The following is a 26817-nucleotide window of genomic DNA, read 5'->3' on the forward strand; positions in this document are numbered from 1 at the left end:
AAACCAAAACAATCAAACAAAACCAGAGCAACACAATTTTATTTATAATATTCCATGAATTGTTTGAAAAAAATTGAAATGTGAAACAGGTAAAATTCATCTAATAATAGATAAACACACATTATTTGTTGTGCTTATTTCTTACAATACTTGCATATTGAAAATAATATAACAAAATTTCAAGAATGGTTTTTTAGTTCATCAACATAAATCTTCTACATAAAACACAGCAGACTTCTTGTACTCAGCAGCATGCGCAGGTAGACAATATTGTACTTTAGCCAAAATTCTGCTGACAAAGTATGACTTTCTATTTTCCAAAGACCACTTGAAATTAACCCCCCTGGTGTACACCAGGTATTGTCAGGGGATCATAAAATTTAAATGTCTATATGTAGAATGTAATGTTTATATGTAGAATGTAACTAAGGGAACATACAGGCTTAGTCTGAGTATTTGTAGAGAAGACATTACGTTAAAATTTCTAGAGTAACAGGCTTTATTATTAGAAATTACATCCCACTTATGGAGGTACAAAAAGCATGCAACCCTGTCCAGTCAATGTTTATGAATATTCTGCTTCTCCGTGTTAAAAAACTGCAGTCAGGAGCATCGTTCACATACGTAAGGCCATAAATATTTTTTTTTTCAATGAAAAGATGCAAATTCTGCGGGAAGAAAACATGAGAAACTCTTAAACTAGTAACCCAGAAACAGGAAAATGTCAGCAAGTGCATACCTGCCCATCTGCGAACGTCAGGTTTCCAAATGATGGTGTGAAGTCCTCAAAGGTGGCAGTTGAAGGAATGGCTTCCCAGAAGAGTGTTGCTGACCCAAATCTCCCTGCCTGTCGAACAACTGGAAGTTTCAGTATATTTTGTGGTGGTGGTACCTCATAACCAGCAACAGCTCCAGTTATATCCTGTAAATTCAAGAAGAAAGAGCTGAATGTCACAGGAACCTTTTCTCTTCTTTTCTTCTGACTTGCATGTCAAATAAATGAAGAACTACATAATCAGTTATAAACTGGTCCGAATTTAGCATTGACCTTGCTATGAGCAAAAGTTTGGATGGGATGACATTCTGACATCTCTTTCAGAATATTCTGACACTAGTTTCAGCACTTTCAGATTCCTAATAAATTCCACATCTTAATTGTGTAGAACCTTTTAAGAAGGCATTGTTTGTCTGGCTTCTAGCCTTTTTATCCAATACAATTTACTGTCATAAAGTTTATTACAATACTATCAAAATTGATCTGAAAACACAAGCTCTTTTGCTGTAATGCTATTTTAAATACTTTTCATTCAGACTTACTTACCTTTGTAATGTTGAAACTAAATACTCCTCTGGCATCATCATTTTCTTCAATTGTTATTTCAGCTATTTCCAACCCAAGCCTCTTCACACTTGGCTGCCCTCCAGTGCGAGAATCGACCAGCTGAACATCAGTAATATTGATTATAAATCCTTCTTGTAATTCTGGAATATTGTCCTGCAAAGGAATTTTAAAATGTCACATATTTAATAAAAAAAACACTCTAAATTATAATATATCCAGAACGCTATCTGCGGGTTGCTTACTGTTCAAAAATTCCCAGTATTTGGGACCATGCGACCAATCCCTTGCTTCACACCATGAGAAAGGTGAAAGCGAGGACTTGTGCTGAGTTTTAGAAACTGAAGTTGGCAGCCAGATTCCAGATCTGTAAGAGGGGTGGAAAATATTGCTGGCTGCCACTTTTTTCCCCTACCTATAAGAAAGGTAGGTAGATTTCAGAAACTATTCCAGAACTTGTAAAGCAGTATCTTCATTCTGAACATATTGAAAGAATACACATATTTCTGGCAAGAAAATAAGATTTCCTGAACTACAAAACAAATCTATTAAGAGGTATATAAAGTAAGTATTTTTAAAGTAATTGCTTTTTTCTTTGTGATTATTATAAGTTAATTTGGGGACTACAGCAAAACAGAGAATTTTGTTCATTCTCAATAATAAGTACTTCAATTCTTTTGAAAGAGATGGCTACAATTCTTACTAATATAAAACCATCTGAAAAGGCAAGAATCCCACCTTAGCCATTTCTAGAATGCTAATTGCTATTTCTGGTATAGAAATGGTACCACTTTCCTGTTCCTTAAAAGACATTATTAGGTAGAGCTGTTGTTAGACTACTCACAGGCAAAATAGTGACTACAACAGAGGTTGCTGTTGCGTTCTCTGCCATAACGATTGTCTTCTTTTCCAGAATATAATCCTCATTCTCTGTTGCTTGATTGGCGAGGGGGAGTTCAAAGTTAGGCATGGTGCTCAGCTGAACTGCAACCTCTCCAACAAACCCTTGTTCTCGAACAATTTGTAAACTAAGAGCGGTCGAGTTCACTTGCCCTATAACAAGGAGCAGAAAATAAAAAAAAAAACCAAATCATGGTTGTTTTAACTCTTGCCCTGCTTTATTTTCCGCTCACCTAATTGCGCTGGAGCTGCTCGCTAGAGCCCACTTCAGTCCTGCTTAGCAACACAACAATACTTGGATAATTCAATGAGTCAGGTAAATGAGCACATATGAATGGTGAGAACATGTAGTGAGTACATCTGGAAACCATTTTAAAACTGGATCTAGAAAGACGGAAAAATGCAGAATATTTACATTTTTAAATGTGTGCTACACAAACTGTGTAGCAGTTTGCTACACAAACATTGCCATCTTTGTTCAGTTTTCCTTCAGCACTCCCAGCTCATTATTTTGCCTTTACATGCCTATGGGATTACTATTGATTAATACACAAAGCACCATCGGAGATAGTCACTCTTGCTGTAAATTTTACATTTCCTTAACCCAAATGTTGAAGAGAACGAGATACACTTGCATCAGTCAGGCTCAGATCCATTCTGGAAAAGCAGGTTTGCAATTTTTTTCCAATAAACCACCAAGCAGCATTTGGCTAATAGACTGGAGAAATATAAACATATAAAAAGCAACAGGCTTTGTACTTCAGACTAGTTCCTGTCACTTGTATTAACTAGATACTACTTCACACTTAGTACCTGTATATAACTCATTAAAAATACAAACTTTAAAGATTGGAAAAATGTGCAATAAATGAAACCTAAGAACATGCCTTGAATCCAAACTTCGAAGTATAAATGTTTATAATGTGCATGTGTGGGTATATGTAAGGAACCAACAGCATCCTTTCACAACACTTTCAGTCCGTAAAGAAATGGACAACACTAATTCACGTTAAAATAGAACTGGGGAGAAGGTTTTATCTGCAATAATAATCTGGTGAAAAAAAAAAAAAGTACTTTTCATAAATTTTATCTGTTAATTTGCAGAGAATTTTAAATTGCCGGGAAATTTCAAGTGGGTTCTTGAAGTACGAATAGCCCATTAGGCAGCTGCTGGAAAACAATCTGGCTGGAGAAAACGCCAGAACAACCAGCTGGGAGGTCCATGGTCCATCATTTACAATCTCATGTGGTGCATGGAGGGAAAACTGACATGACCCAATCAACCAAACAGCTGGCAAAAAGAAAAAAACTCCAATTTGGTTTCCTTGAAATGGAATTTGTGTTTGCACTGCTTCCTACCTTCCCCTATCTCACAGATGAAGATGCTTCCCTCTTTGAGCCAGTTCATGAGGAAAGTCTTACTGTGTAAATTACTTTAAACAGTATGTTAATCCCATTAAATGGGCAAGTTCAGCTTTTTGCTTAAATAGAAGTATTTTACATATTAGTGATCTGCAATGCAAGATGACAAGAAATTAATAACTTAGCTCCTAAAAAAAAAAAAATGACTGGATAATGTTGATGTATGCAGCATGAAATACAGCATAAAATGTAATGAAAAAACAGTTACATATTTTAAAGGATATTTATGCTACAAATTTAAATTAAAAAAATGCATATATATATGTTATATATTATATATGTATAAAAATTATTATAGCTTAAACAACGCTGAATTTGAAAAAACTTTTTTTTCCACTAAAAATCAAGAAACAGATTTACCTTCTGGCTCTGTGACTTTAACAAAGAGAGACTCCATATGCCACCCAATCACACCGTGTGGAGAGTCGCTGGGTAAAATGGTAAGTACAGCCCTCGCCCTTTGGGGATCGATGACGGCTCCTTTTGTGCTGTCCTGAACACCCATGGTAGTAACATGGGTCAGTGTGATTTCCACCGTCTCCGAAAGCTCTGCAACGCTGTCCGCCAGAATGGTCAGGGTGATTGTGGACAGGGCCTGACCTTCCGAAAACGTAATCTAAAGTTTTAGAGGAAGGGAAAACAAAAATAGTCAAACTTCTTCGCAATGCTGTTGTACCATCTGCTTTATTCTGTACAACTCTATCAATTAAAAAAAATTTACACACACACGGACACATATAAATAACATGCATGCATACATATATCTATAAAATATAATCACAGAAATATAGAATGCCAGGTTGGAAGGAAGCACAGGATCATCTGGTCCGACCTTTCTTGCAAAAGCCCTGTCTAGACAAGCCGGCCCATCACCTGCCCAGCTGAATCGTAAACGTGTCCAATGTTGAACAATGGGGACATTATTCCAGTGGCTGACTGTTCTCATTGTGAAAAATTTCCCTCTTGCATCCTACCAGAGTCTTCCCAGGAGTAAATTGTACCCTTTGCCCCTCATCTTTTCCATGGGACTCCTTGTAAATACTCTATTTAAATACTGGAACACGGTGCTGAGCTCTCCCCTAAGCCTCTTTTCTCAAGGCTGAACAAGCCCAGTTCTCTCAGCCTTTCCTCCTGTGGCAGCTTCCCGGTCCATAGATCATCTTTGTGGCCCTTCTCTGGACCCTCTCCAGCCCGGCCACAGCTTCTTTGTACAGTGGCGACCAAAACTGAACAATGTTCCACGTGTGGCCTGACAGGCACCAAGTAGAGCAGGATAATGATCAATTTAACTCCACTGGTGATGTCCTTGCTGGTGCAGCCCAGTGTCCCCTTTGCCACCTTTGCTGCAGCAGCCACTGGTCATTCGTAGTGAGCTGGTTGTCCCCCAGGGTCCCCAGGTCTCTTTCCACAGAGCTGCTCCCCAGCCAGGTACATCCCAGCTGTGCTGCGCTCCTGGATTTTGTTCTTCTAGGTGCAAGACCTTACACTTGTCCTTGTTGAACTTCATCAGGTTCTTGTCAGTCCACTCTTCCAGCCCATCCAGCTCTTCCTGCAGGGTGGCCTTCCCTTCCAAAGTGTGCATGTCCCCACTCAGTCTGGTGTCACCAGCAAACTTCCCCAGGGTACACTTGATCCCATCATCCAGATCACTCATGAAGATGTTGAACAGTGTGGGATCCACTGGTGACATGTTGCCAGTCTGAAAAGGAGCCATTTCCCACCACACTCCGGGTGCGGCCTGTCAGCCAGTTCTCCATCCTCTGCAGACACCACTTGTCTAGACCACGGCACTTCAGTGTCCTGAGGAGGAGGCTGTGGGGAACCATATCAAAAGCCTTGGAGAAATCCAGGTAGACAATGTCCACTGCTCTCCCCGCATCAACCGAGCAGTTACTTCGTCATAGAAGGTGATGAAGTTTGTCAAGCACAAGTTGCCCCTGATGAATCCATGCTTACTTTCCCCAACTACATCCTTCTTTTGACTCGTGATGGTTCTAGGTGGATTCATTCCATAACTTTCCCAGGGACTGAAGTAAGACTGATGGGCCTGTAATTTTCTGGATTCTCCTTTCAGCCCTTCTTGTAGATGGGGTGACATAGAGGCTTCTTCCAGTCTTCTAGGATGTCCCTTGATCTCCACGACTTCTCAAAGATTATGAAGAGCTGATCTTTTCTATTTACCTTTTTTTTTTTTTTTTAAGATAAAATGATTGAGAAATGCTCTGTCTATCTATACTATTTTTATTTTTAAATTCAAAAGGACTGACACTTGATTAGGCATCTCTCAACAAGGAAGATCTGTGTATAAACACTTAGGCTACACCTATGCTGAATGATCAATGGAAATTTTCAGTGAACACCATCATGCCTTTACCTTTCTGTCTCTTCCTACCTGCAAAACTATGCAAGAAAATCATGTAGCATCCATCTGGAATGCTCAAGGAACACTCTAATAATTTCAGTATGCTTGTTTTAGCAACCTTGATTTCCCCTCTGTCAATCTTTCTCTAAATTTTTTATCTTACTTCTGATCCATTATTTCCAGGTGTAAAGTTAATTTCTACAGTCTTTTGGCCCTTTCTTCCCTCAGCTGTGGCTTGTGCAGCTCTGCAGTCTCAAAGACCACAGGGCTTTGTGTCTTCTGCAGATGGCCACCAGGTGGGGGCCCTTGACTTGAAGAACCTGGCATTTGTCCACCCTGAAGCATAACGAGAACTTTGTCTAGCAGGAAACACCGGATTTTAACACATCTGGAAACCTAAGCAGTCCCACAAACAGGGAAAAACGGGATTTGCGACATTCTCCTGGACCACTGAAGCTCTCAGTTGTATTGACAAGATTAGGAGGAAGAGCAAACGCTCCCAGATTCCCACCAATGCAGATGATTTGACACAGCAGCTGGGTTTCACAGAAGGAAAAAAGGAAGACGGGAACAGGATATTGCAGATATGCATTTGTAGTGCCTGGACAGCATTACAATATCTGGTTATAGGAGAGTGAGAGTGATGCTGCAGCCAGAAGTGCAAACTGTTAAAATCTCAGCAAAGGACTAGGAAGCGGTAATTAACAAAATGGGGCAATCTGACACGGACTATCCTCCCTCAGCACATCTGCACCTGTTGTCTGAGACAACACAGTCAGTGCTTCCCTAATACCACTGAAAACATTACATACCATTCCTGAAGCTGGAAATATGTCACTTATGCTCCCATTAGCGATCCACTCGACTGTAACTCGTCCATATGTTCCTATTAAACGTTCTATATTCAAGGTGATCAAGCTGTCCTGTTCCATTTCTTCAACTTGTTTAAATAAAGAACTCTGGAAAACACAAAGTAGCATAACCATAACACTGTTTTCTTATAAAGATTAGTTTCTTTAGGGATCCAGGTATTCAGTGGGGGCCAGTGACACTGAGCATCAATAAGTTAATATACTTTAAGTAGCTAAATATGCATGCACTCTTAAATTTATATGCCCTGTTTTTCAGAGGTAGTTAATACTCCCAGGTTTCATGGACATAAGAATTTAAAACATCAGATGTCTTCATCCTAAAGCAAAAAACCCAATTACTTTTGTTTGCTTGTTTGTGCTTGTTTGGGTTTTTTTTTTTTTTTTTATTTTTAGTAAAATATTTTATGTCCAAATTGTATGAAGCAGATAACTAACAAGTGGACCTTCAAGAAAGACATATTTTTACTGCTGTTACATTGCTGTTATTCACCCTTCTCATACAAAGTCCAGATGCAATGTTTCTCTTCAGTAACAACTCTTCTGTGCTTTATATCTTCAGTATGCATTTACTACATACCTGTCTCATCTACAGTGTTCGGTGATTTTAAGTATTAGCCACTTCAATTAATACCTTCAGTCTGACATTTTTTCCAAATAAATGATTTTGTTCTGGCAGGCTGGCTCATCTTGTGACACAACCCAATCAATATATTTTTCAGGGGAAAAGGATCTTCAGGTTTGTTTACTTTATTCCCTTGATTAACCAAACAGTAGTGACTCTATGATGATTCATATATGCCATTTGAAAACTGAATTTTTATGTCGTTGCAAAACTGAAATGATAAACTCATGTGTTGATCTAAATGGAGATTATAAAAATCTCACATAAGAGACAGACTGTGGAACTGATTTTCTATTCCTTTGTGTTCTGTATAATTACAGGACAATGATAAATGGATGTTAAAAAGCTTCCAACTTGGATTGCTACAAGAGTTTAGCAAAACAATCCTGTCACATGATCCAGCCTATAGTTTAAGTACATTTGTGTTCCATTATTCAGAAATAATATATATATATTTTAATTATTTCCCTTAGATTTACCTGAGCAAATGCGATGACTCCATAAGCATTGTCATTGGAAGGAATAATTATGTTAACAAAACCATGAGCACCAATCTCTGCACCTCCTTTAGGGTTTTTCAACCACACTTTGAAGGATTCTTCTTCCTCTGGGATGTTATCATCCAGGATATTGACTGCTATCACAGCTTCCATGTCACCAGGCTCAAATATCAGTTCACCTGAACTAGCATAAAAACACATCAAATAATTATAAAATGAGGGTAGCTGATTAATGAACTTTGAAAGCACTGTTGTGAATTTAATGAGATTTTTTGGAGCTGGAATTATTGTTTACATTCCTGTGGCAGTAACTAAGGTATAAAAGTTGTGAGTTTTGTTCGTCTGTTTGCTTTTAAATGACAATAGATCATAGAGTAAGTGAAATTAAAACTGAAAGTAATTTTATTTGTCCTTTTTGAAAAAATCAAGTCATAACCGCAAGTCCTCTCTTGCCAGGTTTTAAAGCCACTTGTGAGGCTCTTTGACTTCAGGTTATCTAAAAGCTCCCCCTGAAAATTTCTCTTTAGTGTTAATAAGCACAACACACACAGGAGTCTATAACCCTCTCCACTGTAACAAAAACAGTATCACAGAAAAAAGAAATACCAGAGCTTGGAGAATGCTATGTAAAACAGAGAAACCTACCTCGGTATAAAATCTGATTGGTTGGAGATAGTGGTCAGCTCATAAATCTGGGAGCTGGACTCTACGGACAGAGCAATCAAGCTCTTGCTGGAGTTCAGAGACCTTGCGGTAGCTGAAGTGACGTGATCTGCACATGGGGCTTCCAGCATTACAGAGAACTGGTTTTCTTCAGAGCTCCAAGAATACAACACTGTTGTGTTCTTACCAGATAGGAGGATGTGAACTGCATTGAGGAAAAATAAATATTCGATAATATATTCAAAATTTCTCCTTATAATGCCAGAATTTCCCTTGGTATCACAATGATTGCAGTAACTTTTAAAGTCTGATAAATAATATGGAAAAAAAAAGCACATATATTTCTGCAATTCCAGTATTATATACCAAGATTTGAACAAATATTGTAATTTAAGTCTTACCTAAACCTGAAGGAGGCATGAAAACGTGGATGTTTCTTACAGTGCAGACTGGAAGAGACTGAAAGTGTCTAAAGGTAGATTGCCCTGTCTCCCAGATGAAAATTTCAGAAGAATTTCCAAATTCTGCAAATGATCAAAATGACAAAGCTTACATTCATTTGCTGCCTGTTAGTTAAATTGCACACTGGTGGCCATTCAAAAGGTAGAGTTTGGGAGCTTTAATTACAAAGTGAGACTAATTCTCGTATTTTCCTTTTTACTTGGTGCATAACTCCATAATATGACTGGTCTCTGTGGGATGATTTATCCACTAACATCATTTAAAGGCTTTTCTGCACACATTCACATAAAGGAACACTATGATGACAGTAGACAACACACAATTACCAAGAAACCTACAGACTGCAACATAAAGTTTTCAATAGGGAAGCAGTCAAAACACAATGCTTAAATGTCATACTTGTATTGAAAATATGTACTTTGCTGACTAATGATCTTTGTGTATCACAAAGCTCAGAAAAGCTTAGAAAAGGTGCGATGAGCAGCCAGGCGAATAGAGATATTGTTTCCTGTTTTTCTTGGGAAAATATTTCATCAGTTTAATAAGTATTTGAGAACAAATGCAATGGTTTTATTTTTTAATGGACAAAAGAGAGATTGTATTGGTTCTCATCAGAGAATTGTCATTCCCCATCCAAACTCTTTTACACCAAAAGCCTTTGCTACCAAACAAACCAGCATACATTTAGGAAACTCAGTGATTGCCTTCTCCTGAATACCTTTTGCAATAATTAAGTAGATATCAGATCCAGAAATCCAGGCCTCCATGTGTTTTATTTCTTTTGCAGGTAATTGATGAAGATTCCTAAACTCATTATTCAACCACCGGTACAAGAGAACGTTCTGGCTGGTATTTGACAAAGAAACTAGTAGGTACGTGACACCTCCTCTAGCAAACAATGCAATATTCAGAGCTCCGGAAAGTGGAAGCTGATGATGCAGAACAAATATCTCTTTATTCCACTGGAAAACCTGCAGAAATACAAAGGTTTTTTTTTCCTTATATATTCATAATACACATCAAGAGAAGAAAAAATAAGTGCCACACTGAAAAACTGGGAAGACATATAAAATGGAATTCCTCATTTCTAAGGTGGACCATACATTAAGGTAAAAGCACATTGGTAAGTAGCTACCTTACTGCAAGCAGCTGTGTTTCTAAACATAAATCTATTCAGATTAATAGATTTATGTTTAGAAACTATTTCTGTTCTTATAGGTTTTTAACATGTTAGGTTTCAAAACAGAAATAACATTAGCAATAAAATCAAACTAAATATAAATTATATGTTAACACAGAGAGTATTGGCACAGTTAAACAAGTTTAGAATTTTAATAATTATACATCCACAATAGAAACATAAGTACTTTTTTCAGAAACAGATATTTAGACTTGTTTGGCTGGCTGTTTTTTTTATTACCCCTTCAAATTTCAAACTCAAAACTGAACAAACTACCCACGTCCAAGCCAGGGAATACAAAATGTGTTCTAACCTGGAGGGAACTGGAACTGTTTGTGTGACTCACAAAAATCAAATATTCTTCTCCATCCACAGAAAAATGTTTCACCTGTCTGGTATCCAGAATAGAGAGAGTCTGTATCTGTGAGGGAAATATGACAAAAATGGCGTTTGATGTTTGTCATTTAAAGTGACAAGTTTACACATTCATTTTTAAAATTTGGAAAATTGCATGTGAATCTAGACAAAATTAATAAAATTACATATGTGTACTTTTATAATTTATGCAAAAAGTGTATAAATGTATGCATACGGGTATATATATTACAAAATTAATATAACTTACCATACATTTTTCAGAAAACTTTCTATATCTTGATGGCTCCGCAGTTTCTTTCCCCACTTCCAAGGTCATTTTCCCCCACCCCCAAAATGTAAATTAAAAGAACCACAGTAAACAACCAGCTGTGACAAATTTAGATCATTGAAGTCAACGCGCTGTGTTAAGGCCCCAAATTAACTGAGCAGAAAGTGCTTTTTTCTAAAACATGGCCAGAATGGACAGCCTCCCAAGGTCTTTTTTTGAGCAAAACAGATTTACCTTCAAGAGTCTGCGTCCAGGCACGAATGCATACACAGTGTTGTTGGAAGCTCCCTGCCTGTCTCCTCCGTGAGTTATCACAAGGTAGGGAGAGGCACGGATTTGGAAAGACACACAGCTCTTAGGATTCCACATGCCGAAATTCTGAGAGAGGAATAAAAAAGAGAAAGTGAGGCTTAGATTCTTTATTAAGTATCACACTCGGTGCCTGCAAGGAAACATTTACCTCGACAGGAACAAATACTCCTTTCCACTGGTAGACAGTAGAATATGTAGCAGGAGGCATACGCAACAGAACACCATATAGGATTTCTCCTGATGTAAAGAAACACCAGCTAGATGCTGACTCTTCTACAAAACTTTGCAAGACAGACAGGACACTGAAACCACCCCCTGTAATACAGCAAAAGAAAATACTGTTTATTATTACCTCATTCTTGAGGTATTTTTCAATGACATTTTCATGATTTACCTGCCAAAAGTAGACCTAGTATCAGAAATGTTTAAGTTGTCTATAAATAGTTGGTATAAGTGTATATAAATGCATGGGAAAAATACAGTACTGAAGATGCAATGATAGTTAAGCAATACATGTATTCATTTGTTACAGCTGCATATGGAAGATGCATAGGCAATTAGAGTCTGATTCAGAATGACTCAGTTTGGAATTTAGCTGGTGAAAAAATTAGCTGGATACCAATACTGAAATTAAAAATAGAAAGTAGAAAATGTAGGTGTTTGTCCTTCTTGTCCCCCACGATCACAACAGGCAGTCATGGCACTAATATCCTTAAACTCCTTAAGCCATTCAGCTGGCTTATAGAAAAAAGAGCTGTTGTCAGAATTAAGTCCAAGAACTGAAGTCCCAATCCTACACGTAGGTTAGACAAGTCGCTGAGCCAGACAGAGATTTTCATCTGTGTTCAAAATTAGGCATTTCCTTCTTTCCCTTGTTGATTTCAGTCTGCACTGGTGAGCAGCTATACATATATCAGTATTGGAACAAAAAAATACCTAGCATGGAAATGGGAACAAGCAGGCAGAGACAGAAGGATATCTTCCTTCAAGGGCAGTGCTAATCTGGACCAGATTAAAGTGTTCATGAAATTAGAGCCTGAGACTCCCATAAATGCACACTGGGAAATAGGACAGAAAATGTGTGGTGGCATTTTTTCAGACTAAGGCTATGCCAGGTTTATGTGAAGTGTGTCTCTTATACTGTATTAGAAAAATAAAAAGTTATAAAAAGAGAATAATAGATTTTATTAAACAAAAGTCTAGTGACAATAATGTTTGTATAAGAAGCAAGGAGAGCAATACAGATTACTGAAAAAGAGTGGCAGGGTGGCTGATAACAAGGTGATACTTCTTTTAACTAATGAATTTTGACATGCTCAGAAAGACATTAATTAATGTAATTGAGGCTGAATATGTAAATTTAGATTCCAAAGTCACATCTCCTGTATGTTTGGCTAGTCTCTTGCTATCTCCACTCTGCCAAAAGCAGTGGAATTCTCTATGAAACGAACGTACTGATGCCAAATGCAGTATCTGACAACGTCTCCCACTCAACACTCACAGACACGTTGAGCCCATTACTCCGTGAAACTCTCAAATAAGCTGTGGTGTTGGCTTCTTCAATTATGAGGAAATTTGTCCTAAATTTGAAATATGTGAAAATAAAGAAAAAAATGTGTTATTTCTCTAATATAAGACTCATAGAGTACAATTCCAGCTGTGGAATATACAAGACAATTAAAAATAAAATAACTGGTTTTGCTATGTGACAGACTAGTAGCTACATTAAGGTCGCCCAGTGTTTCTTACCACAAGACCTCGATAAAATCATAAAATCAGCAACATTTGAAACAAGTCTGAAATTTAATACACCACCTGTACAGTTTAAGCCGAATAATTTTTGAAAATGTCATTCCATACAATCTATTTGCTTCTGAAAAAAACAGCCCTGAGTGAAAGTTTGTTTTACACAAGCTTAAAAACAAAAATAAATTATCAAATGTATTACTTCGTCAGCATTGATCTGAGGTTTGCATTACTACTAGTGGAATATTTACGCACTAACAAAATACTGTTTTAGGGAAAAAAACATAGAGAAATTGACAGTTCTAAAGATGGATAGTCCATTTTAAGTGTTTTTCTGTTCTTTTGTATAGCAGTAACAGTATTTGACAGACATTGTACTTTTCAAAATTACAAATGTTTTACAACTGGCTTGCTGAATTTCTTTGAAGGGATCCATCATAAACAAAGTTGTAGAGGGATTATGATTGATTTTATTGATTATGAAAAGTCTTCTTTTAGCTGAACCAGTGTTTATTACCTATTTTTAAGTGGATAGATGCTGAAAAGCCCTAGCGGAGCCTGGTTCTGCAGTACTGTAATCATGGTTTGCACTCTTGTGCCCAGCCTGGCTCCTCCTGTTGGATTGAAGAGGGTGACGACAAAGTGCTCATCCATTTCTGGTTCCTCATCCAGTATCGCAGAAATATGCAGTGTCTGGTAAGAAAATAAGCACGGAAAGCTGTTGAGACTTGACAGCTGATGATGACTCAAGCCCATCAGACCAAGCTACTGCTTCTGTTGCTTCTCTACAGCTTTGGACAGCACAGCAGGAGAACCGCAGCTCTTGGAGAAGACGGAATTGAGACAAGGACACTTTGGGCTGAGGTTCTAAAGTCATCCATGACCTCCACTGGCACAAGACTAAGAAAAGCACAAATTTTATTTTACTGTTTTTCTTTCTCTTTTTTTCTCCTCTCATCCTAAAACCCCCTGAAATGTGATAGGTTTTGATCCTTTTTTCATACTTATTCTACACATTGTTGGTAATCCATAGTCCCCATACAACTACCTGATCCCCTAATGCAGCTCAGTCATGCTGGTTTTAATTTACTTTATTTGGCTCCAGGGCAACAGGGTAATTCTACCACTGGTGCTGGGAAGAAAGAAGAGAAAAAGGCAAGAATGGAAGGATATTTGAAATACTTTCTCTCTTCTTGATGCTTCTTTTCCCTCTTCTGCACCACTGGGGATGAGAATAGGATCTTCTCAAGACAGACTTGAATTAGCAGAGAAATATCTAGAAAGAGGTAGGTGTTTTCACTATCAATTGGGGCTCATTGCCATCCTTCCCACTACCCAAAAAGACAAAAATTTACAGAGCAACATATAGCTTTGCTATAGGAAAAAAAAAAAAAGTTAGTAATGATGGATCCGGAACTAAACAGGTTCTCAAAACCTTCTAGATCCCTGTTTACATCTGCAATAAACCATATTTAGAGGCTTTTTTAAGAAGACTTTCACTTCCCACAGATGTGCTATGCTGCCCAGCACTGCAGTTCCAAATGTATTTAAGGTTCAGAAATTGAAAACCAGCATTTCCAGAAAGGTCTGTTTCAATTCTATCCCACTAGCCATAATATACTAACCTCTTACTGATCCTAGTTTCAGTGATAAATAACATAAAATAAATAATAAAATAAACTGCCATTAAACTTCAGAAGGTTGAGGATTTCACAAATTTAAGCTAGCTCATTTTCTAGCTGCCATCTTTGTGGGGACAATACAGACACAGTGAGTTTAATAAACCATTTTCTGTTACTAAGACTCTGAGAGCTGTTTACGTTTTGCATTTTCTGCAGCACACTCTGTGTGGTTTAGACCAGCTGAAGTATCACGTTAAGTAATGGGATTTTTACTTCAACCTTAACTATTTACGCTTATAAAATATCACTTCATTTCAAAGTTTGTGTTTCAGCTACATGCTGAACACGTAAAAATAAATGTTGCTATGCATTCATAAACAGTATATACCCATTATATTGTTTTCAATTTACATTATCCATTACAAAGACAGAAATATCTAGAAAAGAGCATATTTAATTTTCATGCACTTGCAATCCCATGACCCAATTTACCCTAATCTTTCCAACAATTCCTAAAAAGCTTTCTTCACTTCTCTGGTATAATAATCATCAAATTACCTTAAATCTGACTCCTTCTTCCAGCACGATATATCCTTGAGAAGGGGTCAAATCCACTGACGCCTCTGAAGAATTAATTTCACTTACAAGATATTGAACAGTCACGGTGCCAAATATCCCCTGAGGAGGTTCTCTAATAATATTTAATACTGCAACACTTTCCATCAAATGGAGAGTTGTTTGCTCTCTTAGGAAGAAGTGGTCACTGTTATTGAATGACAAAACTCCATGGCCATCATCATTGGCAAGTATGGTAATTGTGGCTTTTGAGAAATAAATAATGGAAACATTATTTAATTAACACGGTAAAACATAATTGTATGTACATACAAATCAAATACATACAAACACATCCTTTTATTCCTTTAGTGTATATATAATACTTTAATGTCCATAATATTACTTGAAGAGATTATGCAAGCATTTTAGTTTACCTAGGAATATTTATAGACAGGTATTATCTAGACTCTCTTATTAAAAAGCTCACTTTCAAATTTTTGATTCTTTATTTTACGTATTATCTTGTTAATTGCAAAGAATTCACAGGGATGTTTAAGAACTTTCCAAAGGAGTATAAAGATCTACTATGCCAGGGTAATGGTGTTTTCTGAAATAAGATTATTCAGAAGAATAAAATTGATTGTCACACAATCCTAAAGAATTATAACATCAAAACTAAGTTTTACCTGTTGTGTTCTCCCCTAATTCCAGCCCCAGAGAGGGATTTGTTAAAATTAACTGGAACTTCTCATCACCTTCAGGAATATCATCATCAAAAATTGTAACAACAACAGATTTATTCCTTTCTCCATCAGCAAAAAAAAGAGTCTAGCATCGAAACACAGAAAGCATTGAGTACACAGTAATTGATAACATGCAAAGAATTTTTCAGCTAAGGTAAACAGAATTGTATTAGATACAAAGGAAAAGTAGGCAAGCAAAGCTATAATCTCTGTGTCCTAATAAATGGATTAAAAACAGAAGTAAAAATGTTCAGCACATTGCAGAATGAGGGCAAACGAGCAATTTACTTTGAAAGTTCTGCTGTAAAAAATATGAAACTTTATATTAAATCTTTAAGCAAAATTGTATTTGAGATAGATGTTTGAACGTTTACAATGTGTCTTATAAAAATACTTCCATATTTTAAAAGAAAGAAACAGTAAAATAAGATGACTAATTCTATTCTCATTCAGATGACCAAAGTAATTGAAACAAGATGAAAAATCTGGCTGTATTACTGATCATTCTGCAGAATAAACATGATGACATTCTTTTGAGGAAGCTGAAGGAATGAAAAGTGCTCAGTTTAGAATTTGCTTCTTACCCTTGAGATCACATTAAAGTCCAAACCCAGCTGTGCCTCCAAATTTTGGGCATAAAAAAATACAGACACATTGCCATATGATCCTCTGTTTCGGTGTGCCACTATTGTCAGATTCCCATGAGATTCATTAACTTCAAAACTAAAACAAAAAGAATAAAAAACAATCTCAGTGCCTTCTGTTATTTTTTAATAATATGGTAGACAGTCATTATATTTTCACTTCAAATCATTCCCTCTGCTTTATAAGAAAAAGGCATCATCACAGTATCAGCACCATTACGACTGTCTAACACAATCTTTTTTACCTTTTTTTCTTGCCTAAATGGAGTTGAGCTATAGGAGGTTGTGTTTTTTTCCTGTTTATTATGACAGATTAAGCGTATGTTAATGGGTGCCTTCCTCCTAGGAGTTTAGTAGGAGTTTTATTGTTAACTGAAAATGAAAATAACTGGCCAACCCCAATTACCAATGGACACATCAAGTTCTTCAAGGAGACAAGACTTACTTGGTACTTCCCCATTCAATTACTCCACTCACTCCATCATTAGCATCAATAATAATTTGAGAAGCTAAACCTTCCACATCTAAAATGGAAAACAGAAGGACAAAAATGAAAGAAAAATTAAGTCCAATTTCATTATGTTCAAGAATCATAGAAGCAATTTTTAAATCTTTACTAGTTTTGTAAAAGAAATACATAATTTTCTGTTACCAAAATGTAGGAGAAAATTGTAGTGAGCAAGATAACTGGAAAGATAACTGGAAAGGCTCAAAGAAAATCTGTGCTTACTACCTTACTATCAGAATTGCAACAGTGCCTTGAATTATCACTGTTACATTTAATAATGCATACAAAAAAAAGACTAAAGAAAATTTAGAAAGTAAAAAACAGCACAGAAAACTTAGGAAATACCAAAACCAAGATTTGCTGTGGAATCTTAATTTATCTTCATTGTGTGCATTTATTTTGATGACATTCAACATTTTGCAGACTGTGATATTCTGAATATGGGAGGGAAAATGAGTAAGAAAGAATAGTAAATGATCCACTATTTCATCCTCTATTAATGTTTCTTGCCTGATCATAAACCTTACAAGCACATACCTCAGATTCTACTACAAATACGGAATTATTGATTTCTTTGTAGGGTGTTTACATACTGTAACATTAGATTGCTTCATAGAGACATATGTACCTCCACAATAGCTCTGAAACATTAATGTATATATTTCACTGTGAAAATACTGAATAACAAAGCCAGAAGCATCCACTGATTTCAAGGACCAGAATTTGATGGTCAGAACTTGATTCTTCTCAGAAAATAGTGCCTTAATTTGTTCAGACAACAGCACTGAATGACTACCTTAAGTTACTTCAACTTACTTTTAATAAGACTTAAAAAGAAATGAAGGAAATAATGACAATTTCTACAAACAGACTGACTCCACTGAATCCACAGTACATATACTATAGTTAGATCTATAGGAAAGATTTGTGTGAATAAGTGAATAAAAGTAAAATCTCATTGCCACGAATCCAAGCCTATGAGGGAGTGATGAAGATCAGCAGTAGCTGCAAAACCTCTGCACAAACAGCGGAAATGTCACCCAGTTTTAGAAACCCAGAGGGTGTTGTAGCAACTACAGACCTTTCAGTTTCACTCCTAACTTGCATTTTCCCTCATCGTGTCATTGTGTGATCAGTTCACCTGGCATCTCTAATACTTTGCTTTCAACATCAAACCTCTTATTTCATATCTGGCATCCTTCTCCTTCCCTGATGGCCCTCTCCTCCATCTTAGCTCCTTCTTGTACCCATTAATTTTATTTCTTTTTCTCTCATCATTCTTAGCTGTTGACCATTTTCCATTTTTCTAATTCCTCATACTTTTGTATGAGCCAAGCTCTTCCACCTTTTCTAGAAGATGGGAGCAAGAGCAGCACAGAGAAAACAACAGAAGCCTCTTTATGTTTGCTATTCTTGCTCTTTATCAGTGAAGCCTCAGATCAGAAATGAAGGTCACTTAAGTTCAGTGTGTTCAGTTCCACTCCACATATTGCATGCACGTGGCCATACAGCACATACAATATGCTCTAGATGTGTAGGACTGACTGCACATGCCTATATCATGTGCAGAACCCCCATCTCTTTTGACATTAGACACATCCAAGAAATACTTCAAATATCTTGTATAGCGTATGTGATTGCTAGAAATCCTAAACAAATGTGTTGCACCAACTAGGAGTTAAATCGTCAAAATCAAAATACACCATCAGGGAGAACAAGATTAGAAAACAATCTGACAACAGACTTTGTAGTGACATCTTACAATGAGCACAAGTTTCTGTCTCATGGGTTAAACTGTTATCTGTTAATCCTGAGTACATTTAACCCCAGATATCACAGCAGGGTTGAATGGTCACGATTCAAAGAGACCACCAATCCTTTACGATGGAACATGAGACTACACTGCATTCAGTGTGATTTAGTTCCGAAAAACCTTTTGCACTCATATGCTACCATTTTTATGCTTAGATTTTAATCACAGCTCAGTCTCTACAAATGGGGAATGAGTCTTAAACATTACCTTTCAATCTGTAACGAATTAACTCTGTCACTTCTATAGGCATGCGAAGAAGAGAGGAAAGAATCGAAGAGGATGTTAGAAATAATCAGTATAAATAGTCTTCAGTACCACAGGATAATCTAACTGTCCTTAAAGCCAATGGCATCTGTGCTACCGAATTCAGAAGCAGAACAAGGAGTTAAGTAAGCAAATGATAATGAAGTTCACTGGAAGATTAGGAAAACCATATGATAAGACTCCTAAAAGTAAATCTGAGAAAGAATTTAAAAAAGATACTTTAAAAAGAGTGAACAAAGTAATTACATAAAGTTATTTGGGTTTTTTTACATTTTTGTTTCCATTATGCACTTGGAAATGAAAATCAGATCAACATTCTACCACTAAAACTTTTCAGTGAATTGTGTTCTCCAACTGTTAATTGCTAACTCCTCTATGAAAATCACTTTTTAATTCTTAGAGCTTAAAAAAAAAGTAAGAAGCAAGTGTAATAATGAATATGTTTGCTATTCTACAATATTTCTTTCAGAATATCCTGTCTCATATTGGCATACGTGGCAAGTAAGTGGAATAATGATAAAATGCCAGAGTAATATAATCTTCATGCAATTCATATAAAAGGAAAACCAAAGATAATTCTGTAGAAGTTGTTTTACCCAGTTTAGGTGGGGATGAAGTTGAATGGTTCATGATGAGTTCCACCGAAGTTAAATTAACCAAGAAGAACTCTTGCACCTCTGGTACATCATCCTGCAAAACACAAATTCAGTACATCTTTTCATTTTCCTTTGAGAAACTGTCACAGAAGTCACCAAGAAGAAACACACTAGAAGTCTCTAATATTATAACAACACTAGAATTAATATATTTTTTCTGTTTTCATGAAATACTCTTATTGGGTGTAAAATTTATTATTCTGATGAAGTAAGACATTATATTTCATAAAAAGGACTCTGGTGACACCAAACTAATCTTGTGAATAAATTTCTACCCAATTTTAAAGGGATAAACCCAACCATTGAGAAAGTAAGGGCTTGTAGTAAGCAATGAATTACACTCTTCTGAATATCAGATAGCCAAGTGTTAATGAGACAGGTGAATTCCATTTATGCATAGGTAGAGCTGTTTTGTGTTATTATTTGTCCTTCTATGATTTTAGCATTAAGATAAAAACCATCTTTCTAAAAGACAATGAAATATATAGCTTCAAGTGTTATATAGGTTGCGAGCTTTAGGTTCTAAAATATGCCTCTTCTGATGTCATATAGATCAGTACAGAACAAAAGGGTTTAGAATTTACCTCTAGAATAGTAATATTTATGGCAGCTGATGTTTCTCCTTCTTCCAAAACCAGTGAGTCAGAAACAGCTATGTAATCAGCTCCTGGTTCAGCCAAGGTCCCTTCTGTCTCATTACTTAAGGTGAGCAGTCCTGGAACTGTGGCATACGTAATGTTGATAGCACCTGTTTAATTTGTAAGAATAGAAAAAAAAAATAATCAATTCTTAGGTAATGCTTACTGGAACAGACAAAGAAAAGAGATCAATTGCTCACCTATAAAATGAAAAGCCTAACTGCAAAGCAGAAGGATTAAAAGATTGATCTGGAGCCAATGGAATATTGTTATTGTTCTTAATGTGCCTTCAGTCCAGCCTTTGGTGACTTCTCCAACCTCACAGGACTCAAAAAGCGTTAGAACCAAGTGTATTCAGATATTTGAGGTGCTGTGGACATTGCTGAAGTATTATCTGGGACATCTAATGTATTATTAATACTAGGTTTGGTGCCAAGGGAAGTAGCGTGTTTCAGGAGCAACTGATATCCAAAGACATTGCTGGGAATTACAGGTTAAGAAATCCAGTCTCCTTCCCAGGCAGATTGACATAGACCCCCATACAGAATAAAAATTAGGGGACATACTGATAAAAGTTACCAAGAACAAAAGTTAGACATATTTTTTTTTTCTATGATAAACCTATATCTCACTAATCCATCAGGGTAAGTCCAGTTGAGGGTAAGTCAAGTTGCAAATAAAAAGAGAGTGATCCTGGAGATAAAATGACAGATGAAATTCAAAGCTAGTCTGTATGAAATAAAATATAAGGTATAAAAGAATCTTAGTTTAAATAAATAATGATGGACTTTAATTAAAGTAAGAGATGTTACATATACTTCATATGCTTATCTTAAAGCATTAGGTTCCTAAGCAGTGTTCCAAAAGTAAATTAGATACTGATTGATACTAAAAAAGAATTGGGAAAACAGAAATGCCATTCAAATGCCTCTACAAATTGGTGGTGTGCCCAGATCTTGAACATTCTTTGTAACTGGTCACTTCACTTCAAAACAGATATAGCAAAAGAAACTAAGAGTGATTATCACTGACTAGTCTAAAAAGGTAAATAGGAAATTACTACACGTCATCTCACAATAGAAGTTGAAATTCTCAGGCAACAAACACAAGAAAATATTTCTGCACACAGCAATTTGTTAAATTCTGGAATTAAGTGCGACTTACGTTTATGGATGTTAAAGACAAATTGATTCAATATCAAGTTATTTGGAATAAGAAATTATCAGAGGAGACATAAACTGAAATTAGTGGTCTGAATGCAACATTTTCCATGGGACTATCCCAACCTGCCTGCTTCTGGAAGCTTAGAGTGGAAATATGTGGGAATGATCATTCCATACAAGCTCCTTTTCTCATATGTTTTTTATTTCTTTTGGAGAGTCTAAGACTTGGAGGCAGATTCATTGGGCTAAAGGTAGTAACCCTAATAGCCGACTAGTTTTGCCACAGCTCACAGACTCCTTGCTGTGGAAATGAGGGCAATGGCTCCAGTTTTAAATAAAACTTGGTTTCTAAGCCTGCAGAAGCTTAGAAGTTATGAGAGTATCTAGTGTATCCAAGATTTTTTAATCATGGCTTTCATTTGCCTAATGATTACCAAAACAGAGTTTTCTTTCTCTTGGAGTTGTTATACAAACCTAGAGATCCAAATTCTCTGTTAACAAAAAGCTGAACTGTTTTGTTTTCCTCTGGAATTAAAACTACCCTGGATGGGGAAGCAAAATTCAAGACTCCATGTGGTTCATCACTTGCTTCTACTGTCAGAACAGCTTCATATCCTTGACTATCCAAAACAGCAGCACCTGAGGAAGAAACTCCTGCAAAAGAATCAAAAGACTATAGTGAATAAAGTGCTATGCAACGTTTTTTTGGTCTTACATTACTGTTATTATTACATTCAAATGACAGTCTGTGAGAATATAAATGAAATTAAACCAATTGCACAATGCACTCACTGAAGTTTATGGATGGTGTGGAATGTATATATATTTACATACTGTAAAAAATAAAGGAACATAAAAACACAACAAAAATTGTATGCATACTAAATAAAGAGTCATGAAAACATATTAAGAAATGAGAAAACTTAATAGGCTAGTGCCAAATATCGACTTCCCTAAACTTTCTCTATTGTCAAAGGAAAGAGAAAGTTTTCCCAGGAATTAACTCCGAAAGCTAAAATTACATTCAACTTCTCAGTATTTCCATTACGAAATCACTCCTTTTCCCAAGTGTCACCTTGATGAATAACTGTTGGTGTATCCATTTATGCTTATCCTGACAAATTCCACAAGTCAACAAATAATTTTGGCAAGTTGGTAAGGCACCTAGCAGCAACACAATCCATGTCACATTAGTTTGGTGCTTAGACATTAATTTCAGTTTAACACAAGGTATTTTCAGAAGGGATGCAGTTTCATGCTTCTTTTCTCATTATAAATTTGATATATATAAAATTGAATGGCAAGAATAAAATATTCTGACCTTGATTTCAGAGACAGATCAGAAATCTGGCATGACAAGATTGCTTTAAAAGAAAAATATCCACTTATTTCATGGCAATGGTATCCAGAATACATTATTAAGCTCAAGTTTGTGTTCAGTTAAAGAGAAGCAAATAACCACTGAATTAAACAGGCAGAGTTAAATCAGGATTAAAACCAATTAATGAAAATTGCAAAGACGCTATGGGTTTTTCATATATGTGTTTCAATAATATGTGAATGAACTTCATGTAGTTTACAGCACCTGTCCTACACCTCCAAACTGGATTAATACATATGAAAATATGACACTACTACATGGTAGTTTTAATACATAGGAGTCCATAGTTCTGCATTACCTTCTGTTTTGATGTTGTATAGGATGATCTGGTATTCTTCTTTCTCTTCGGGAATATGGTCATCCAGCAAGTGAACATACAATGTTGCATTCAATGTCTCCTATTTATTTTATTGGTAAAGTGATTAGTCATTATTCTATAAAATACAAGTTATATGACTGTATTATATGTATTTTGAACAATACCTTCAAGAAACGTAAAGTATGAAAACCTATAAACTCCCTCCAGTTTAGAACTCAAAGAGTAAGGGATAAAAGTAAATAATCAGACCAAGACTAGTTTTCCCAGCTCAGTCCTAATGACAATGTTCTCCTGCAGTCATTAGCTTTGCTTATGGACTTACCTCAGGAAAAAAGAGGGTTCCAGAATAGTTTTCAAAATTCTGTTTTACGTTATGCCCAACTATCTTCCATTCAACGGTAACATTTCCCAGTCCTGGGGCAGTTCTTACAACATGGAATTGCAGCTGTTCTCCTAGGAACAAAGGGTAAGACACAACATTTTGGGGTTTCCTCTCCTACGTATCAATTATAAAAATGAGAAGCCAAAAAATGCATAACAGTTACAATATTTTTTTCTGGAAGACATTCATATTTTTAATAGCGAGCTCAAAAGTAGTTATATTACACATTTGTTTTTAAGACTGAAACAACAAAAAAAACCCTAAATTCTTTTGTGCTGGGCTTTTCTGCTTTTAGTTCACTCTTGGAAAGAACTACCAAAATATGAGGGAACCTGGTACAGATTAATATATTTGAAAGTAAATGCCCATCAAAACACACACAAATAGAAGAGTAATACCTGTCTGTGAACTATAACATAGTAAATGTTGTATGTACCATGAATAGTTTTCTGCAACAGCTAACTGGCAAGGAATATACACTCTCCTAATATTTGCAGGGTCTTGCGACTTACATAGTGCATGCAGAAAAATGTGTGTAACTGCTTCTAAGTTCCACCTATGTGAGTTTGAGCTTACCAATATTATCAGTGATAGAAAATAAAATAACCAGAAAATGCTAATATTAAATAATTTTATAATTTTAAAAATAAATTATTCCAAACTAAAATATTTCTAATTAAAAAAAAATATATATATATAATGTCTTATAATTCCTGGTTAAATCAGTATCAACTGACAATGTGCACGTACAAGAAGCAATTATGGTATTTTTATTGTTTTACTTACATTACACATGAGTGTATTGCTTCTCTATGTCAACAGCATTTTTCAAGCACGCAGAATTTAAGTTTACCAGTGTTGCATTGGCTTTCAAAGACATAAAATAAGAACTAATCTGCACTACTGGGGTGCTTGGAAATAATAACACATGAGATTTCATAGAATGAACAAAACTAAACATAAATTTGTCAAAATGTATTTTAGTGATGCATAACAGAAAACTGACAAACTTAGCTCCATTCCCAACCGACTGAAAAAGTCTTTCTTAGTATTGCTAAACTGCTAAATTGCAAAATCTGGAATTATTCCACCTTCTGATCTGTGTTATGCACACGCTTAGAAGAAAACATATTGAGAAACATTGAGATACATTTATTATATGAAAGCAAAAGAAAAGATGTGGTGTTAAGTGGCTTCTTACTCCATGGTATAAAGAACTGAGCAGCCCAGCCAGTCTCTATTTAATTTAGGGTGCTATCTGGCGATTCTGGTGTATTATAGCACAGCTAAAACTGGCCACAACAATTTGAACATTTTTTAGATGTGTTCAGGTTTTTTTAGTAAGGAAATATTAGCGAGATGCATGTATATTGGCTACTAAAAGAGATATGACGAACTGACTTCACGAGACCTTAATGTAATTAATTAAAATATAAAACTGTGAAGAAATAATAGAATTGCATACATTAATTTTCAAATAAATAGAATTCTATGTGTTATTCAATGTCAACATTTCAGATGTCATTTAAGCCTTGAAGATGTATCAACACTTGTGTCTTTGTCATAAGTTGTTCCATGTTGCTTCTAAGAGAATAAAATAATTCAAAATAATTGACATCACAAGGATTCTGCTTCCACAGTCAGATATCTGAGGATAGCCTGCCTGTTTTTAGGTTCCCCTGAAGTTAATTTATTGTGTCATTTAACGCTGCACTGTTCACTCTGTCCTGTTTGAGAATTTTGCATAATTATTGTCAACAAATAAATACTTAACAAAAAATGGTTACTTTGGTACCACTGCAGAACGCACAATTTAGACAAAGCTTATTTCTATACAACATTATGTAATATAATGAACTTTCACTGAACACTGGGCCAAAACTCCTAATGATGCAGAAGCCTCTTCCACTGTAATCCAAACATTATGAAGAAACCTGAAGTACAATTATTCATTATTACTGGCCCCAAGTAGTTAATTACTGACCCATATTTCTTTGGTCAGTTTTACCAATATCTTTGGTATCCGTATCCAGAAAGAAATACTAATACAAGTACTAATCAATTTCTGAAGATTGAAAGCGTTATTATGCTGGTTTCACTGTTTTGAGTATTGTAACTTTCAGCTTTAGATTTCTGCATTTACCAGGGAGAAGAAGGGGGCTCAGCCTTCCTCCTCTTCTTCCTTATTTTAAGCTACTGCAGTGCATTTTCCTCTAATACAGTCATAGCTAGACAAACGTTCCATTGCCTCTACTAAAGGTGATAAATAATATGCACAGCTTGAAAATAATACAGATTTACTTGACAGAAATTGTTAAATAGTACAATAAATAAAAAATATAATCATATTTGGTTCTGTGTCTGACAAATTTTGTTTTCAGAACAGAAAAATTTGATACCAAAAATGAAATAAAACACTGAAATAATCTAATCTTTTTTTTTTTTTTCATTTTGTTTCATTTTATCAAAGGGAATTAGTGTGAATGTTTTTTCTTGCTGGAAGACAACGTTCTTTCACAAGCTGGAAGAAATTGGAATCAAATAATCTCCAAACTAGAGCAAAGTAATTGCCAGCATTTTTAGCATACTGTGAATAATTAACCAGTGAAAAATATTCAGGGTCACCATAACCTTTGGGTATGAGACAGTTTGTATTAATTCCTTGAGCTCATTAACAGCTTTTCTTAGCCTCACAGATTGCAGCTGGCTTGGCAGGTGGATCAGAACTGGCAATGTGGAGGAATAAAGGACAAAAAACTGGCACAGAATTAACACAAACCATATCTAGATTGGGAAAAAAAAAAAAAAAGAAAAGATAAAAAAAGGAAAAAAAGTTATGATGCTCTTTCATTTCTGGAAAATAAACAAACAAATCAAACAAAACACATTTGGTTGAGAAAGACCCAACAAAAAATGCAATGTAAACATTCCTGGACAGCAAGTTTTCTGTTTTGACAACTTTTCCTGCCCATTTTACATGTCAGAGAAATATGATGCTGCAATACACTGAAATTCCAGAAAAGGCTGCCAAAAGCAATCCCCATTAGTACTGTTACTGTCCTATGGAAAACTGCATTAACCCTTAGATGAAACACACAAC

The 26817-nt window shown here is 35.8% G+C and overlaps 1 protein-coding gene across 1 annotated transcript in view; it reads right to left on the bottom strand.

The window, feature by feature from the left end:
• Window positions 1-26817, bottom strand: part of ADGRV1 (adhesion G protein-coupled receptor V1) — a gene marked incomplete at its 5' end in the record, with an annotated part of 258760 nt that overhangs the window by 173885 nt on the left and 58058 nt on the right. Inside the window, 23 exons of the mRNA XM_082075144.1 lie at window positions 740-922; window positions 1322-1495; window positions 2184-2392; window positions 4022-4277; window positions 6836-6982; window positions 7997-8201; window positions 8663-8885; window positions 9082-9204; window positions 9861-10113; window positions 10636-10743; window positions 11203-11346; window positions 11429-11595; window positions 12736-12860; window positions 13544-13719; window positions 15207-15469; window positions 15893-16034; window positions 16534-16672; window positions 17039-17117; window positions 19775-19868; window positions 20419-20582; window positions 22110-22289; window positions 23315-23414; window positions 23658-23788. Coding sequence (XP_081931270.1) covers window positions 740-922; window positions 1322-1495; window positions 2184-2392; window positions 4022-4277; window positions 6836-6982; window positions 7997-8201; window positions 8663-8885; window positions 9082-9204; window positions 9861-10113; window positions 10636-10743; window positions 11203-11346; window positions 11429-11595; window positions 12736-12860; window positions 13544-13719; window positions 15207-15469; window positions 15893-16034; window positions 16534-16672; window positions 17039-17117; window positions 19775-19868; window positions 20419-20582; window positions 22110-22289; window positions 23315-23414; window positions 23658-23788 — 3785 coding nt within the window. The remainder of the gene's footprint in view (window positions 1-739; window positions 923-1321; window positions 1496-2183; window positions 2393-4021; window positions 4278-6835; window positions 6983-7996; window positions 8202-8662; window positions 8886-9081; window positions 9205-9860; window positions 10114-10635; window positions 10744-11202; window positions 11347-11428; window positions 11596-12735; window positions 12861-13543; window positions 13720-15206; window positions 15470-15892; window positions 16035-16533; window positions 16673-17038; window positions 17118-19774; window positions 19869-20418; window positions 20583-22109; window positions 22290-23314; window positions 23415-23657; window positions 23789-26817) is intronic.

This window comes from Streptopelia decaocto (assembly GCF_964273445.1).
Source record: "Streptopelia decaocto genome assembly, chromosome: Z".
Taxonomy (NCBI): domain Eukaryota; kingdom Metazoa; phylum Chordata; class Aves; order Columbiformes; family Columbidae; genus Streptopelia; species Streptopelia decaocto.